Source organism: Trachurus trachurus (genome assembly GCF_905171665.1).
Source record: "Trachurus trachurus genome assembly, chromosome: 1".
Lineage (NCBI taxonomy): Eukaryota > Metazoa > Chordata > Actinopteri > Carangiformes > Carangidae > Trachurus > Trachurus trachurus.
In genome coordinates, this window is record NC_139891.1 from 12,119,831 (window position 1) to 12,134,564 (window position 14,734).

Here is a 14,734-nt window from a genome sequence, read left to right on the forward strand (position 1 = left end):
ATCAAGCAGTGCTCCCTGCTGGTTTTCATTTCATGCCAAGTTATTTTTTCCAAAAAGCCGTTGCACCATGCTTTTTACTCCGTTTCATCGCGTTAGGATCCAATGCTACACTTCATCGGCCCACTGAGCTCATCATCGGCCTCATTTGAGCGACTCGGGATGTCAGGCGGCGGAGCTGGATACCGCTTTGGTTTGGAGTTGAGTGCAGGTCACAGCATAGATACAGTGATGGTGTGTCCTGTGATGTGTGTTATGCATGTTACTGTTAAATAATAGAAACATGCCACGCTCGGACCGAGAGTGTGGGTGTGTGCGAGAGAGAGAGACGAACAGAATCATGTTCTACTGATAAGTGAAACAGCCCCTCTCCAGAGTGGGACTGTCAGCAAAAGCGTGACGATCTCATATAGCTCTCGTGTTATGAAACAGCCTTTCTGCCAATACACACACACACACATACAGTACACACACACACACACACACACACACAGAAAGAGCCATCTAGGAAATGAGAAAGGGCTTCATCCATGGATAATGGTCCATCACAACCCATGATGGTTTCCTCTCGAAGAGTAAATGGCATTAAATGGGATGTTGATTGAATCAGAGCATTGTCATGTATACCAGATGGCAAAGAGGCCTTGCACCTTACCATGACACCAAAGAAACAAACAGCGTCTAACAGGCTCCATTTCCTAAACAAACCCTGGAGTGGATGTGTGTGTGTGTGTGTGTGTGTGTGTGTGTGTGTGTGTGCGTGTTGGGTCACAGAGAAGGAAAATAGGTTGAACAGATAGGTATCAGTGTTATGTGGTTGTGTCCTGGCTTCGCTGAAACGTTTATGTGTTGGCCCCCCCCACAGGTTGGAAAGCAGCAACCTAATTGACCATAACCCCTGTGTGAACGGGGGGACAAGAGGAGGAGAATTCCCCTACAGGGATCAATAAAGTGTAGCGTTACACAACTTCATATTACATTTCATTACATCACTCCTTCTAAATGCAGGAACACCCAGCCGTCCAAGGACACTGTCTTCTTTAATTACCCTCCCTAAGAAAACAGTTTGATTTGTCTGGAAAGAAGCCTCTGTGTCCGTGCTGAGCTTGAGCACATTTATTTCTTGTTGCTTTACAGTTCTCCTAGCCTGTGGATACATGAAATTAACTGCTGCCGTCATGGAAACATGCTCTGGGACTGAACAATGGCAACCAATCTTGTTAAAGAGCCCTTATTAAAAGGGGGTTTCAGCAAACCAATCTTTTTTTCTTTGTCTTTTTTTTTTTAATCCAACGTGAAATAAGTAACCAGGGCAAACAGATGCTAATGCCGACACAGAGGAAAACTGTTTTCATGCATTTAGTAATGCCTCAGGCGATCAAAGCTTGTATTGCAAGAAATGGTTCAGACTGTCAATGTCATGCTCGAGGGCTGATACAGACATGATGAACATTTCTATGAACATCTATCACTGATAATCCCTCCTGGGCCAGAGGCACACAATATGACACGGCAGTTCTAATCCGATTACAATACTTCATTGGTCCACTACAACACAATATGACAAATATCAGGTGTTGGCTCCTCTGCCAAGCTGCTTCTAGACAAACGGCTGTCTGTGGTGGTGTGCGCAATCTCATGTCAACATCTGTGCAGATGCAGATGCAGCTGTGCAGTTTACACCACACAGCATGAGCCCAAATTATGCATTAGCGAGGTGAATGAACTATATGTGAGTTTTGGCAAGCACGGGCGCTGAACTAGAGTATAGGATATCCAATCCCTCTAATGAATTCTGGCTGGACTGAGATGTGCAGAAATGCTGATGCATTGAAAATAACAACAACAACAACAACACAGGTGTCTGGACCATTCATTCATTCATTCATTCATTCATTCATTCATTCATTCATTCATTCATTCATTCATTCATTCAAGCAGCCAGCTCCACATCCTCCCATTCACATCGTCCGTCCCTAAGTAAAGCTCATCCATCCTCTCCACCCACCACCAACACCTGAACAAGCAACTTCCCTTTGTAAAAGTCATTACAGGGTCTCAAATGTGATTTAACATGCCCACATGCTATCTGTTTAACATTCAATCAAAATCCACACACACGCTCATAAATATGCAAAGTGGAAACAGAGGAACTATCTTTAATTTCTGAGAGGTTTGAACCAGATGTACTGTGCTCTAAACACCTCACTGCCTGTGAATAGTACGCTGGTCAGAAATAAACAAAATGTGAACTGTAGTCATCTACACTGCCACTGTTGCTTCTGTTTTAAGTTTTATGAGTTTTTTAGGTTTATATTTTTATTAGGCTACTACTTGCTTATTAGTATCTTATCTTACTAATGACTGATTTAATTTTGCAGAATATTGCACTTTATCGCATTACTTGAACTGGAAAATGCATTGGTGTCTGTTTCTTGCTGCTGTATGTAACTGTGACTATATGTTGTTGTCAGTCCTGTGGTTTTAATGTGTGTACCTATGCACCATGCTCTTTACGCATTTCCCTCTATGGGACAATTAAGTAAATCTTATCTTATCTTATCTTAAATGGTTTTGCCTTTAGATTCACGGTGTGTATGACAGCCTATGGCGAGAGAAGACGTCAAAGCAGATTACACTCTTTTACGATCAGATGGAGCCATAATCTTTAGTTATTGCCAGACCTAACACCTCATCAAACAGCCATTCAGCCATGAGCGCCGATCGACTACATCGACTAGACTCAAAACGCATAGATGTTCAGCTTATTCAGCTTTGAATGGGTGTCGTTTTCTCTGGTCTCCACTCAATGTCATTATGCTATGAATCGCTACGGATAATGGGGGGAAAAAAAGAGAGGCTGGCCTTCTGCAGTGAAGATCTGCTTCAATTCTGCTTCCCTCTACCCAAGCTCATGTGAAAACCTCATTCAGCTGATACAGCCTCCATCTTTGTGAGTCTGAGCACAACCCTAAGCAGGTCTTTGGTGCTCTTTTCACCACAGATGAAGTTATTAGAGTGTGAAATCAAAAGCTCCAGATTCTCCAACCAAGGCCGAGTTTAGGGTTGGTACAGGTTCATGAAAGAAGGCGTGTTTTTTTCTGGAGGCACACGGTGACTCAGGTCAGCCAGAGGTTGGGGCGATGTCAGCAAGTTTTCTCGTGAGCTTGAGTAAGCGAGAGCGGCTGCAGCAGAGAAAGACATAAATGGTAGATGGACTGACACGACGCAGTGCAGGAGAGGGAGCAGCACATCTATCCCAGTCTCCTGTGATGCATCGCTTCTCTATCCTTTTCAGGAGAGAAAAAAAACCAAAAAAAACGTGTGCTGTGCTGTTGTGGCAGATGAATGACTGCGCTCACAGGAGAGCCGCACAGCAGAGTTATCCCTAAGGCACTGGGAAGGGACAATGATTATTTCTCGGCTAAGTGGTTCAGGTTAGAGTTACATCTAAATCTTTTCTGAGGTGGAACTTCAAGCCAACACTCCAACAAAGAGGCTGCGCTGCTGTGACTAAACCCGTAACTCAAAGTTTCCAACATAATCCAGACCTGAATTTCTTGATTTGGCATGAGTTACACTGAGTCATCCTGGCCCTACTTATGACATAATCAATACGGTAGGGCTGAAAACAATGTCCACATATCCGATTATATAAAGGGATATACATAGTGTACCTGTTGGGGATTGTTTTTACGGTTTCACCCTAATAGTCTACTTGCCAGCCCATAGGGCCCCATTGTGAACCCGGAAATGTTGAGTACCCCAAAGTTTTATGTTAGAAATAGATAGTATGGGTCTCCAGTATTCAGAAACTGCCGGATGCTAACTTATATATATTGGGCAATTAGCATAACATACATAATTAGCAGACATTAGCATAATTGCCTATATGGGCAATATTTCAACAAAATTGACTTGGCTGATCTGGGCAATATTGGAGTGGTTTTAGGGGTTATTGATGATGCTGAATCCATTTCTGACATTTTCAAAATTCAAAATGGCTGTCTAAACCGGAAGTGACCAGATTTTAACCACCAGTGGGCCGATTTTGATGGATTTCAAATGGTCACTTCCGGTTTAGACAGCCATATTGAATTTTGAAAATGTCAGAAATGGATTCAGCATCATCAATAACCCCTAAAACCACTCCAATATTGCCCAGATCAGCCAAGTCAATTTTGTTGAAATATTGCCCATATAGGCAATTATGCTAATTTATGCTAATTGTGTCAATTATGCTAATTGCCCAATATATATAAATTAGCATCCGGCAGTTACTGAATACTGGAGACCCATACTATCTATTTCTAACATAAAACTTTGGGGTACTCAACATTTCCGGGTACTCATTGTTGGCAAGTAGACTATAACAGAGTAGGTATTCAAATTTTTATATTTTTATAAGTATAAAATGGAAAATGGAGGGAAAGGGCAGTAGGAACATGTCAGGCACAAACCCAGACCGGCAAGAGAATCGGGCCTCACAGAACCACTCCCTCTGGTGTTGCTAAATGATTTCTTAAGTGTGTGTGCTGTTTGTTGAACTTGTATAAACACTGCTCGGATAGTCGGTCCAACATCTGCTGTAGTAAGGGCTATGATGACGCAACGCATCCAAGCAGCAGACAGTAATCTCTTCCCAGAGACAATACACAGAGAGACGTGACCTTGCATGTCCCCATGACTCCATATTTAAGCACACATAGACACACAGTATTAATGCATGACCCTGGGGATTTTTTTCAGAAAAAAAGAAAATCCTCCCAGAACTTCCCGTATTACCCCCCTCCCTCCCTCCCTCCCTCCCCCCACACTCTTTCCATCCTCTCTGCCATCCTTTTCCTCCGTCTGTCCCCTATTCCCTCGGCCCCTGAGCAGTCAGCCCGGAGTCGTTTGTCCTTCCTCACCGTCCATCCACCGCCCATCCGTCTTTCATTCCATCAGTGTCTCCAGCTATGTGTCTTTCCTCTCCCCCTTTGGACGGGGCAGGAAACAGTGAGTCAACTTTTTAGGAGACACTCGGCTCAATGTGCGCAGCCATGATAAGAACAAACAGAACAAACCACTGCGTCCTCCTCTACATTTCCCTCCAGACCATTAAATAGACCTCATTCTAAGTCGGGACAGTCAACAAACAATGATGCCTTTTACTGTCTTTAACTTTGCAGAAAGTACACATGCACCCCTCCACTTCTAATTGTATTGTTTTTGTAATAGCTCCATAACACATCCTGTTTTGCTTACAACATTTTGAAATCTACACCAGCTGGGCAACAAAGAATTACTAAGAATTTGAAGTGGCAGGAACTTGAAGAGACAGGAATCAGAGATCGGACATGCTTGCAACGCTTCAGTCTTGGCCTGCACTCTAAAGGAAGTGTTTTTCTCTGTAGCAGTTTAGAGCAACAGGAAGTTACAGCAGGTGCTGATAGGGCTACTCGTAATACCTCAAATGCAATCCATTATTTTTTTTAGCCATGTGAAACTGAAGCATATATGATTAAAAATATTTACAAAGGTTCTAGTGTTGATCCACCATGTTTTAACAGACGTGTCAATTTTGGAATAATCACAGTATAGACAACATTGCGTTTGTGCATTTTGATTTTTATGTGGTGGAACGGCCCTTTTGTTCGAAAATTGATCACAGACTGAGCCATTAATTTCTATTCTATCTATTCTTGCTGCTAATAACAAACCATCTGCTCACAAGTTCATCAGGAGTGACCAGAGGAATCACCTACTCCTCTGGGTTTGAAATACACCACATGGCAGAGGACGATTTACTGAACGGGAAATGCACATATGAATGCAAACACACAAACACACACACACGCACACACACGTGAGGTCAAATGCACATGCAAGAGAAACTGCAAACATATTCTTCCCACGATACCCTTGTAGTCGTAGATGCCATTTCCCTTTTAACCACAGGTTTCTGCATGAGTCAGTGGTTTAATGCCTTTTTCACTGCTTGTGGTAAGAGAATATAGCACTGGCTGCCTTGTGGCAACGCAAAGATAGAATAAATACATTATTCTTGTCAAGAGTTCATCTAAATGAGCAAGCCTGTAAGACAGGGGTGCGTCTCTTACTGCACATCATTCCCTGGTGATTTATTCAGTTCCTAGAGAGTCTGTCCTGGGGGGAAAAAATGGCAATAAACACGATGCATGTTAAACATGATCATGCAGACCAGCTGTCAGATTATGATCACTACAGAGAAAAACTGAGAGGATGCAAATGTAAGCAAATTTTTCCACATTCCCCACTCCTTTTCTTTCCTAAAATAGCTTTAATTTAACTGTTGAATGCATTGCCTGTTCCAGCGACACGTTTCTTCAGACAAGACTAAATCTCAACTGGGTTTTGAACTCACAATCTGATGTCAGCTGTGATGCTGTGCTGCAGCAAGAGACCATTATTCCATCCACACAGCTATAAGAAAACCAACAACACCCACACACACACACACACACACACACACCACAAACAGCACCAGCTATGTAGACGGGTAAAAAAACAATGACATGAGTGATAATTGAAAAAGAAGCTACTGTGCTGTATAGCGTGCATGCCGGGACAAGAGAGCAATCATTTTCACCTTCTAATTTTAGACTTGAGTCGTGAGACCAAATAAAAAAATAGTCTAAATATGGACAATGGCCCCTGTCTCTGTGATAACAACCAGTGCAGCACAAGTGCAACTGTAGCACAACTAAGTGTGGAGACTCCCCCGCTGATCCCCACTTACTGTCATCCAGGTCAACCAATAGACCAGCATGGGTTTATTATACATGGCAGTTTTACATGTGCTTGCTAGGGTTGTGTGTGTGTGTGTGTGTGTGTGTGTGTGTGTGTGTGTGTGTGTGTGTGTGTGTGTGTGTGTGTGTGTGTGTGTGTGTCCGAAACAGGAACAGTGATGAAACCACAACATTGCAATGGTCATCTAGTGCCTCTTTCAGTGTGCTGATCAGATCCCATTTTACATCACTTCACTCTCAAATGATGACACAAGCTAGAACCATGCTGCTTGTTCTGTATCTGACTGCAAGAGGATATATTTAGGACTATTGTCTTTTATGAGAGGGGGGATGAGAGATCAAATAAGTGCTGAATACACTGTAAGCTGCCTTCAAAGAGAAGTAGTGACAGAGATGTTTTAAATTAAGTAGTAGGCAACTTCAAGTTCATGTGAATGTGTTCGTCTCATCTAAGCTCCTGCTGCAACATGTCTACAACACTAAATCCAATGTTGTAGCTGTGAAGTACGGTAGTAGTGTGAAGTGATCAATGCCGGACCTCAGTCTTGGCGAAAATTTAAAAAAAAAAAAGAAGAGTTAAGAATTAGTAGTGAACTTACCTCCTCTACCGTGAGGGGCATGCATATCCTGTACTCCTTCAGCAACATCTCCCCCGCTTCTTGCGCGTCTCTGCTGTGTGTGTGTGTTCACTAATGTGTCAAGCCGGGCCAAGTAGACGTCCTCCGCGGGCCGACGGGATGAGTGTAATATCTGAAGGACGTGTCAGCGCATGTGGAGGGCTGGTTAGCCCGGGTTAGGAAATACACCCCGAGTTACGACTGACTTCTTTCATCGGAACCAGCGGACTCTGTCTCTCCTTCTCTCTCTCCGGCGGGGGGACGTGAGGGCAGAAATGAGCTCGGTCCAGGGTTGTCCCCTCCTATCACACTGACGAGTCAAGCAGCAACAAAGAAAGCGCCAAAAAAGGACCGGAACTCATGAGATTTCAGCCTTCAAAATAAGAGCACGGAACTTCTTGGGTTCCAAAGTAGCCTATCAGTGTTTACTTACATCGTGTTATTCCTGTTGTGTGTCTTAAGAGCATAGGCTACATTAAACAAGTAGGCTATATGAAAATATCTCTAATATATTTCACTGTAGCCTATATCAGTAGGCCTAAAGAGGCTGGATTGAGTGGGACTCAAAAAGCCTTGGTTCTCAGACACAATTTGAGTCATAGGCTAAGTGTAAAGGAAGCTGCACCAGTCTAGTATCACACATATCCTTTCCAGTTTTTAATTGTGTTTAGTCATTGTTTTCTAAATAATAGCCTATTTGCCCTGTAGCAGATGTTTATTGTCTTTTATTGATTTCTGATAGGCTATGTGCAGGAAACATCTCAAGACTGGTGTATTTCTTTGTTAAAAGTAGGTAGCCTATGTTTTACAATTTTACAAGTCATTCACTGCCGGATGAATTTTAGATATTCTGCTTAGATTGCTTAATCTTTTCATGTGTGTAGTTTATAACCAGGTCAAATTCAATCTGTAAATCTCATTTATCTGTTGTAAATTGGTTTTACCACAACTATAACATAGTTTTATGTTCTAGTTTTGTGTTTTAATGTGCTTTTTTTAATATATGCATGAAGACCATAACAAATGCTTGAAAGCATTTTGATGCCTTGACTACCTTGAATTTATAATCTATTCATTTATTTATCCATTCATTCTCATTATTAATTTATTACAGAGTATACAGTAAATTGCTATAGGCCCAGTCTCAGTGTAATTATTGACTCCTCCAAAAAGCGACTCAAAGGCAATTATTATGAAATATTTTTGACCGGATGTGACATTGTGTTATGCCGCTAAGCTGCTCAGGGGTCTACTCGGGATACCGCTATGTCTAAATTGCTGTTAATGAAAAAGCATTTGCCCATTCAAAGCTGTGCTGCACAACAAACGTCCTTCATTACATATTCACATTTAAAATAGATTAGATGACTTCAGGGACGCGAAACAACTCATGGAGTTAGAGGTAAAGGAGGCTTTCAGCTCTGTCTACCCTTTTCCCCCCTCCCCTACTTATATCCAGCTTACAGAGGAATCGGAAAATTGAAGCAGTTCTCAGCAGCCCCAGCCCCCCTCGTCCTCCCTCGCTGGGCCCGCTGAAATACGACGCGGTAGGCTACTTAGTGGAAACATCGGTCGGCTCAGCCACCGCACAGGAAACATCACCTCGGTGCTGCACTACACGTCTCGCCCTTTCCCCCCTCTCTCACAGACAACACTAAACTACTGCTGCTCTCTCACTCTCTCTCTCTCTCTCTCTCTCTCACACACACACACACACACACACACGTGATGTGCTATGCCCTTGTAGGGCGTTTGCCACTTAAGTAAACAATCAGTTTCACATCAGCAGCCCAAAGTGCAGCCAGTGTGAGTGTTTGAGCAGTAACTCTATTGCATTTGAAACCAAACACAGATGAGGTTAAAGTGCTGACTTACAGAATCATATGTGTGAGTGTCAATGCATATGCACCCTCTCATAGTTTTAAGACAATATTGCATGGAGCCGGTGCATATTCTCATTTGTCCAGGTCATAGTATTTCAAAGGAGGTTAAATCGAAAGCAACTGGACTCAGTTATTTGTCCATTGCATGGACTTGAAGGCTTGAAGGCTTGAAGGACTTGAAGGTCCATTGCATGGACTTGAAGGCCAGAAAAGAGTGAATCCAATGGCTTTTGGATGATGGTCAGACCTTTACTGTAATAACTCGGATATTGTGTCAGAAAGGTGAAAATACGTGTTATTGCGCACTTACAGTGTTGTTTCATTTAAAAATCCCATCCTTCCCCCACTTATCAGGTCCTAGATTTAAAAGTTGTAATAAATTGTACATTGTGGGACTTCCCCTGGTAAACAAGCTTGGGTTAGTGACAAACATTTCACTGTCCATGCATGCAACTTGCCTGCCAGGCTTCACGCTTAAAAGTAGTCATGCTTAGTCCTTTTGAGTCCTGCTTCAGTGTAAACACATTAATAAACAGTCGCTGTTAATTAAGCTGGGAGTTGACCTCCTGGCTTCATTGACACCTTTGATTTATTTGAGCCTACTCAGCAAAATTCACTCGTATTTACAGTGTGCGATGAAGATGCTGACAGTGTTTTCCACTGTCAGCACACATTCAGCATTTCTCCCCAGAAATATTTTCAAGCCAGCAAACACACTGAAACGGAATTTGAAATTAAACCCTCCACTTGATCCTCAAACTCATGTGTGTGAGCATGTTATGTAAAGCAAATGTATTTCCTACTGAATGTATGGGACACAGGACTGCATTTAATGGTGGAAACAATCAACAAAACACTTAAATCCATTTGCAACACAAATAGGCTACAGTATCTTTGCATGAGTTTGTGTCTGTGACGTTATTACTGCTATAATGGGGAGCCACGAGACTGTGGCCAAGACACAAATTTGATTATATGAATACTCTAAGCTAAACATAAGAGTATGTCTCTTATTAAGGAGCAGACATATACGTCATCATGAATGTGAGGTTACAGGAAGATGTCTTGGATGTGTTTTAAATAATGATACAACATTTTGTATTTCTTCCTCAGGCAAACTGCTCCAGAGCTCTGATGGATTAGTCCCATTAAAGCAGATATCAGCTTCACGGCCGTTTCGGCTAATGCTGCGTTCAAGGCAGGCTTTTGAAACCGTAAGTTACAGCTTCAAGTCACAACTACGACTTGGTAGCGTTCCAGGTAACCCGTAGCTCGTGTTTTTACCATCCTGTTGTCTGTGAAAGTTCCCTATAACGGCCACTCGTAACTTCTGACCCGTGAACTCGTACCAGATCGAACTGGTATGACTTCACAGGAAGGAAAAACACAAAGTACGAGTTTCCTTGAACGCACCATGAGTTAGCAGCCCCCGCCCTTGTCAGGCATCAATTGGTCCTCGTGCTACGTCACCACATTCACGCGCATCCCTTGGCTGCACACACAGCCCTTCATGCCGTTCTCTCTCCTCATTGGATAACACTTGTATCCCAGAAGAAATGTTTTCTCCTCGGGTTACAGCAGAGCAGAGTGACGGAGAGACTCGTGTTCCGGTCGAAACACTCTATGTAAGTGATTGCTGACGGAAAATATGACTAATTAGGACTTATATTAACAAAAACATTTCACTGATATCTCCTTTAACTGAGCATCAGTCTCACATAAAAGTTTTCTCCTGTGTGTTCTGGTCAATGGCCCAACATTGTAGGGCAGCACATTAAATAAGCATTATGAAATAAATGAGTCATGTTTTCAACTTAATAATTTACATAATAGCATTCCATAAACCTCTCTACACTGCCACAGTAATATTACCGAATGCCATGTGAGGTGATGTGCAAAGTTTATTAAAGCTGACTGAAAATAGATTATCTTAAAGCAGAAGTAAGCAGCATTTTTGTGTTAATATAAGTCTTAAATAGTTATATCTTCCGACGGCAATCACTTATATAGAGTGTTTGGTCTGAAACACGGGTCTGTCAGTCACTCTGCTCTGCTGTAAGGCAAGGAGAAAACTTTCCTTGTATCCTACAACCTTTATCCAATGAGGAGAGAGAACGGCATAAAGGGGCGGTCCTCTCTGTGTGTGCAGCCAAGGGATGCGCGGTAATGTGGTGACGTAGGGACAAGGACCAATAGATCCATGACGAGGGCGGGGACTGCTAACTCCATCGGCTGACAAGAAGTTAGCCAAAACGACCGGATTGCTTACTTCTGCTTTAAGATACTTTGTTTACAGTAACTGCATACACACATTTAGCTTCAAAATATTTATTTTTTTCTCAAGATACTGCTTATAGGCTATATAACATACACATTTAGTATCACATATAATGCACTAGATCTCATTTTTGCATTTATTCATTATTCTATTAGATTTATTGTTTTTTCCCACACAAGCTTGAATTGTTGTTAACTGTATTTAAAGCAAACAACTTTGAAAGAAAGGGGAAACCCTAAGATGCTGTGAGGCTGTTAGTATTACAAAGGCATCCTAAGAAAGCTTTCAACTGTCTATAGGTTTTGTAGACATTTCTTGGATAAATAAGACATTCTTCTAGATACCTCAAGACATATGGATAAGATGTCTCAAGACATATGGATAAGATGTCTCAAGACATGTCCTGACCCATAGAAAAACATGGGACAAGCTAGTAGCTAAATTGTCATGGCCACACAACTAACTGCAACATCCATGGCTGGATCCTGCCTTTCTCCTCACAATCAGCTATTCAATAAAGGCCCTGCTTCAAAAAAAGAAAGCTATCTCCAGGCAGATAGCAGGGTGTGTGAAAACAAACAAAGTTTTCATTCATAGCCACTCATTTCATAATACAAGGAGGCTCCTAAATATCATTAGTGCTCCTAGTTCAAACATTCTGGAAGTGATTATTTCATACGGAGAAGGCTTTCGACAGGTTGGAGTGGAATTTCCTTTTTTTGTTTTGCAGAAATTTGGTTTCAATCCAGAATTTATGCCTTGGATCAAATTGCTTTACGCCAGCCCAGTCGCCTCAGCCCACTCAAACGGACTCCAGTCTGCCGCATTTCCCCTCTATCGTGGAACCAGACAGGGCTGCCCTCTTTCCCCCCTCTCATTTGCCACAGCTATTGAGCCTCTCATCTGGCTGTGTCAGGAGGGTGGGAGAGCTGGGAAAGTTCATATGTATGCCGACGACCTGTTTTTATACATGTCTAACCCAGCTGCCTCTCTCCCCGTGTATCTTCAATAAATTTGGGTCCTGTTCAGGCTATAAACTTAACCTCCACAAGAGCGAACTTCTTCCCATCAATTCCCCTCTCTCCTTGAGAGGTGTAAACTAGACTTTGACAGATGGTCTGGTCTCCCACTATCCCTAGCAGGTAGTGTTAGTTTAGTTAAACCCAAATTTCTGTATCTTTTTTCACATATCCCCGTCCTTATTAAAAAAGTATTTTTTTTTAGATCGCTCGATCAATTAATAAGTTCCTTCCTCTGGGGCAATAAAAATCCACGCATCAGAAGATCAATGCTACAGTTCCCAAAGGCTCTTGGTGGCTTAGCATTGCTTACACTATTACTGGTCCTGTAACATTCATAAACTTTTATACTGGATTACCAACACAGCAGCTGAAGAGCGCCATGCATGGGTGGATATGAAACTTGCATCCTCTAAACTCTCTCTTCATTCCCTCAAACCCAGTGGTAACTAACTGAATGATGGATTCAGGAAAAGGATTTAGGAAAAGCCAAGGCCTCCATAGGGCCTCAGACCTCTCCCCCATTGTAAACACACCTTCTGCCCTCTTGCACTGATTTGATCTTTTGTACTTGGTTTGACAAAGGGATAACTAAATTTAAGGACCTTTACAACCAAGAGACTTTTATGTCCTTTTCTGAGCACTCAAAGACATTTGATTTGCCTAAATTCTAGCTATTTAGTTTTTTGCAGACAAGGCATTTTATTCAGAATCAGAACCCCAAATTCCCTAGTCGTCCCCTGGAATCTCTAGTTGACTCGTTATTGGCTCTTGATCCTGAACAAAAGCGACTAATTTCTAGCATTTACAGCCTTATCAATTCTACTATTGACATCCATGCCTCTGGTCCCAAGGATTCTTGGGAAAAGGAGCTTGGAACCACACTGCCAGATGATTATTGGCAACAAGTTTTATGGTCCTATTCAATCTGTGCGGGGCACAGCCTCCTACAGTGTAAAGTGTAAAGTAAAGTGTAAAGCCTCACTAATTTGAGGCTATCTCGGATTTACCCCAATGTAACTGACTCCTGCAATAGGTGCAAACAATCTCCAGCCGACCATTCCCATAATGTTTTGGTTCTGTCCCAGGCTTGCCACATTCTGGTCTGAAATCTTCAAAACTCTTAGCACAGCATATAACACTACTATCTCTCCTGAACCTCTTTTGGCTTTGTTTGGTGTCCCCCTGCATGCCGCCTTTTACCTCTAAAGTCGTGCATTGCCAATCTTTTGGCAAGGCAAACACCCTCAACCTCCATCTCATAGCAGGTGGGTGAAATAGATGTTACTGTCCATTAGACTTGAAAAGCTTAGATTTTCCCAATGGCTCCTTAAACTCATTTGAAAAGACTTCGAGACCTCTCTTAAATCATATTGAATCTTTGACATCTCTCCCTGACTGTGAAGACTGAGCCCACTCTTTATTTTTTATTTATTTTTTTAATTGTTAAAATAAAAAAATAAAAAAAATAAATTGTTATTTTTAAACATTTTTATTTCATGTACTTATTTAATTCATTATTTTCCTTATTTATGTATTTGTTGTATGTATTCTGTACTGTTTACATGTTGATACTGGATTTACATTGAGAACTATTCTCTTTTGGGTGGGGTGTGATTGTGGGAGGGATGAAATGACTGGAAAAAAATGATAGACTGAAAGTCCTCTCTGTCACATTGCACTGTCATGTTGCCTGTGAAATTGCTTCCAATAAAGAAAGTCAATAAACAGTTTTCATTCATATTTATCTCATGCATAATACAAGGAAAATAATTATATAATACCCGGCTGGTATTTCATTTGTGACAGTCTGTCTTTCTCTAAACCAAAAACCCCCGAACCTCAGAGGCCACGGGACAGTGGGGTCGTGTCTCTGTAGTAGCTATAGCCATTATCTAATGATGACCTAACTATTTCAATAAGGTCTGTGTTGATCAGAAAGGAGATTAGTGCCTGATGTCATCTGAACCACTGTGTTGTGTCAATAATACCACACAAATCTGTGAGCTCTGAAATTGCTAAATAGGCCTACCTCTGTCCCACTTTCTAGCAGAAAACCACTGCATTGGAAAAGGTGAAACGACAGCTGGGGTCATACTATGTACATCTGATGATTTGAAAAATGTCACATTAAGGCGTTATCAGTTTGGTCTTTGCCCTGGCACTGCAC

The 14,734-nt window shown here is 41.9% G+C and overlaps 1 protein-coding gene across 1 annotated transcript in view; it reads right to left on the reverse strand.

Annotated features, from left to right (window-relative positions):
* Window positions 1–7,736, reverse strand: part of LOC311004848 (cytoplasmic phosphatidylinositol transfer protein 1-like) — a 73,379-nt gene extending 65,643 nt beyond the window's left edge. The window contains exon 1 of the mRNA XM_083997029.1: window positions 7,367–7,736. Within this exon, the coding sequence (XP_083853155.1) occupies window positions 7,367–7,414 (48 nt within the window). The 5' untranslated portion in view covers window positions 7,415–7,736. The remainder of the gene's footprint in view (window positions 1–7,366) is intronic.
* Between the last annotated feature and the right edge of the window lie 6,998 nt (window positions 7,737–14,734).